The sequence below is a fragment of the Apaloderma vittatum genome, unplaced genomic scaffold (genome assembly GCF_000703405.1).
Source record: "Apaloderma vittatum isolate BGI_N311 unplaced genomic scaffold, ASM70340v1 scaffold23741, whole genome shotgun sequence".
In the NCBI taxonomy this organism is placed as follows: Eukaryota; Metazoa; Chordata; class Aves; order Trogoniformes; family Trogonidae; genus Apaloderma; species Apaloderma vittatum.
This window is the reverse complement of record NW_009699962.1, coordinates 2,991-3,958: the sequence shown is the minus strand read 5'-3', so window position 1 is coordinate 3,958 and position 968 is coordinate 2,991. Positions and strand designations below refer to the sequence as shown.

General features: G+C 59.0%; 1 protein-coding gene across 1 annotated transcript in view; it reads right to left on the bottom strand.

Moving 5' to 3' along the window:
* The window catches only part of UCKL1 (uridine-cytidine kinase 1-like 1), a gene marked incomplete at its 5' end in the record, with an annotated part of 16,093 nt that overhangs the window by 12,142 nt on the left and 2,983 nt on the right, over positions 1-968 (bottom strand). Inside the window, 2 exons of the mRNA XM_009878607.1 lie at positions 20-126; positions 718-911. Of these exons, the coding sequence (XP_009876909.1) occupies positions 20-126; positions 718-911 (301 nt within the window). The remainder of the gene's footprint in view (positions 1-19; positions 127-717; positions 912-968) is intronic.

The window sequence follows — 968 nt, the reverse complement described above, 5'->3', positions numbered from 1 at the left end:
GGAGGACGCAGAGCCTCACCTTGTAGAAGGAGTCCATGGACAGAAGAACCACCCAAGGGACGTCAAGAGCTTCAATGATCATGGTGGCCACCGTGGTCTTCCCCGAGGCGCTGCCTCCTCCCAGGCCTGCCAGGGAAAAGGGGATGAAGCCACCAAACCCAGAGTCTGCCTGTCCAACCGCGGGCTAGAGCCCAGGTCCTGCTCTGGTGCACTAAGCTGGAGGAACCTCCAAAGAGAGAGATCGATAGGCACTACGAGAGAGAGATCATCCCTGAAAATGTCGAAGGGCACGTGCTACAGCTGCCAGCGACGCGCACGGCAAAAGCTGGGAAACCCTTCGTTAGATGGTTGTGTAACGAGGGGAGAGCTGGCATAAGAACCAGCCTAGACTAAATCCCCGGGAACTCGTGACAACCCAGGCAACAAGAATTGAGGGAACAAACGCACAGGCTGTGGTCTGCCCAGCGCCTGCTATAATCCATCTGCAAGCTCTCAGCTTCTGCCCAATCCTACAGCTCATCCAGTCACTGCTGGACTAACCACAGGGACTGTCCCTGCTCCTGGCCAGGCTGAGCAGCTCACAAGCTGGCACCTGGAGCCAACCTCAAGCTTCCAAGGAGGCCGTGGGGCAGGAATCCCTCTCAAGATCTCCTGGAGAGCCACCAGGCAGGCAGCACGGGACGGGACAGAGCCCGGACACGCGCTGCCTTCACCCACCGATCACGAAGGCCTCTTTGGACTGCGTCCCATGCTCGTTGTACCACGGTGGCCGGCCAGCTGTGTAGATGGTCCTCTTGCTGGTCCGCAGCAGGGGTGGCTCAGACTTGCACTGGCTGGTGGTCCGCTTGCGGGGTGGCTTGGCAGAGCCCACCGCAGGGTACAGCCGGTCTAGGGATTCGGCACTGCTGTTGCTGAGGATCACAGAATCATAGAAACGAATCACAGAATGGCTTGAGCATGAAGGGAGC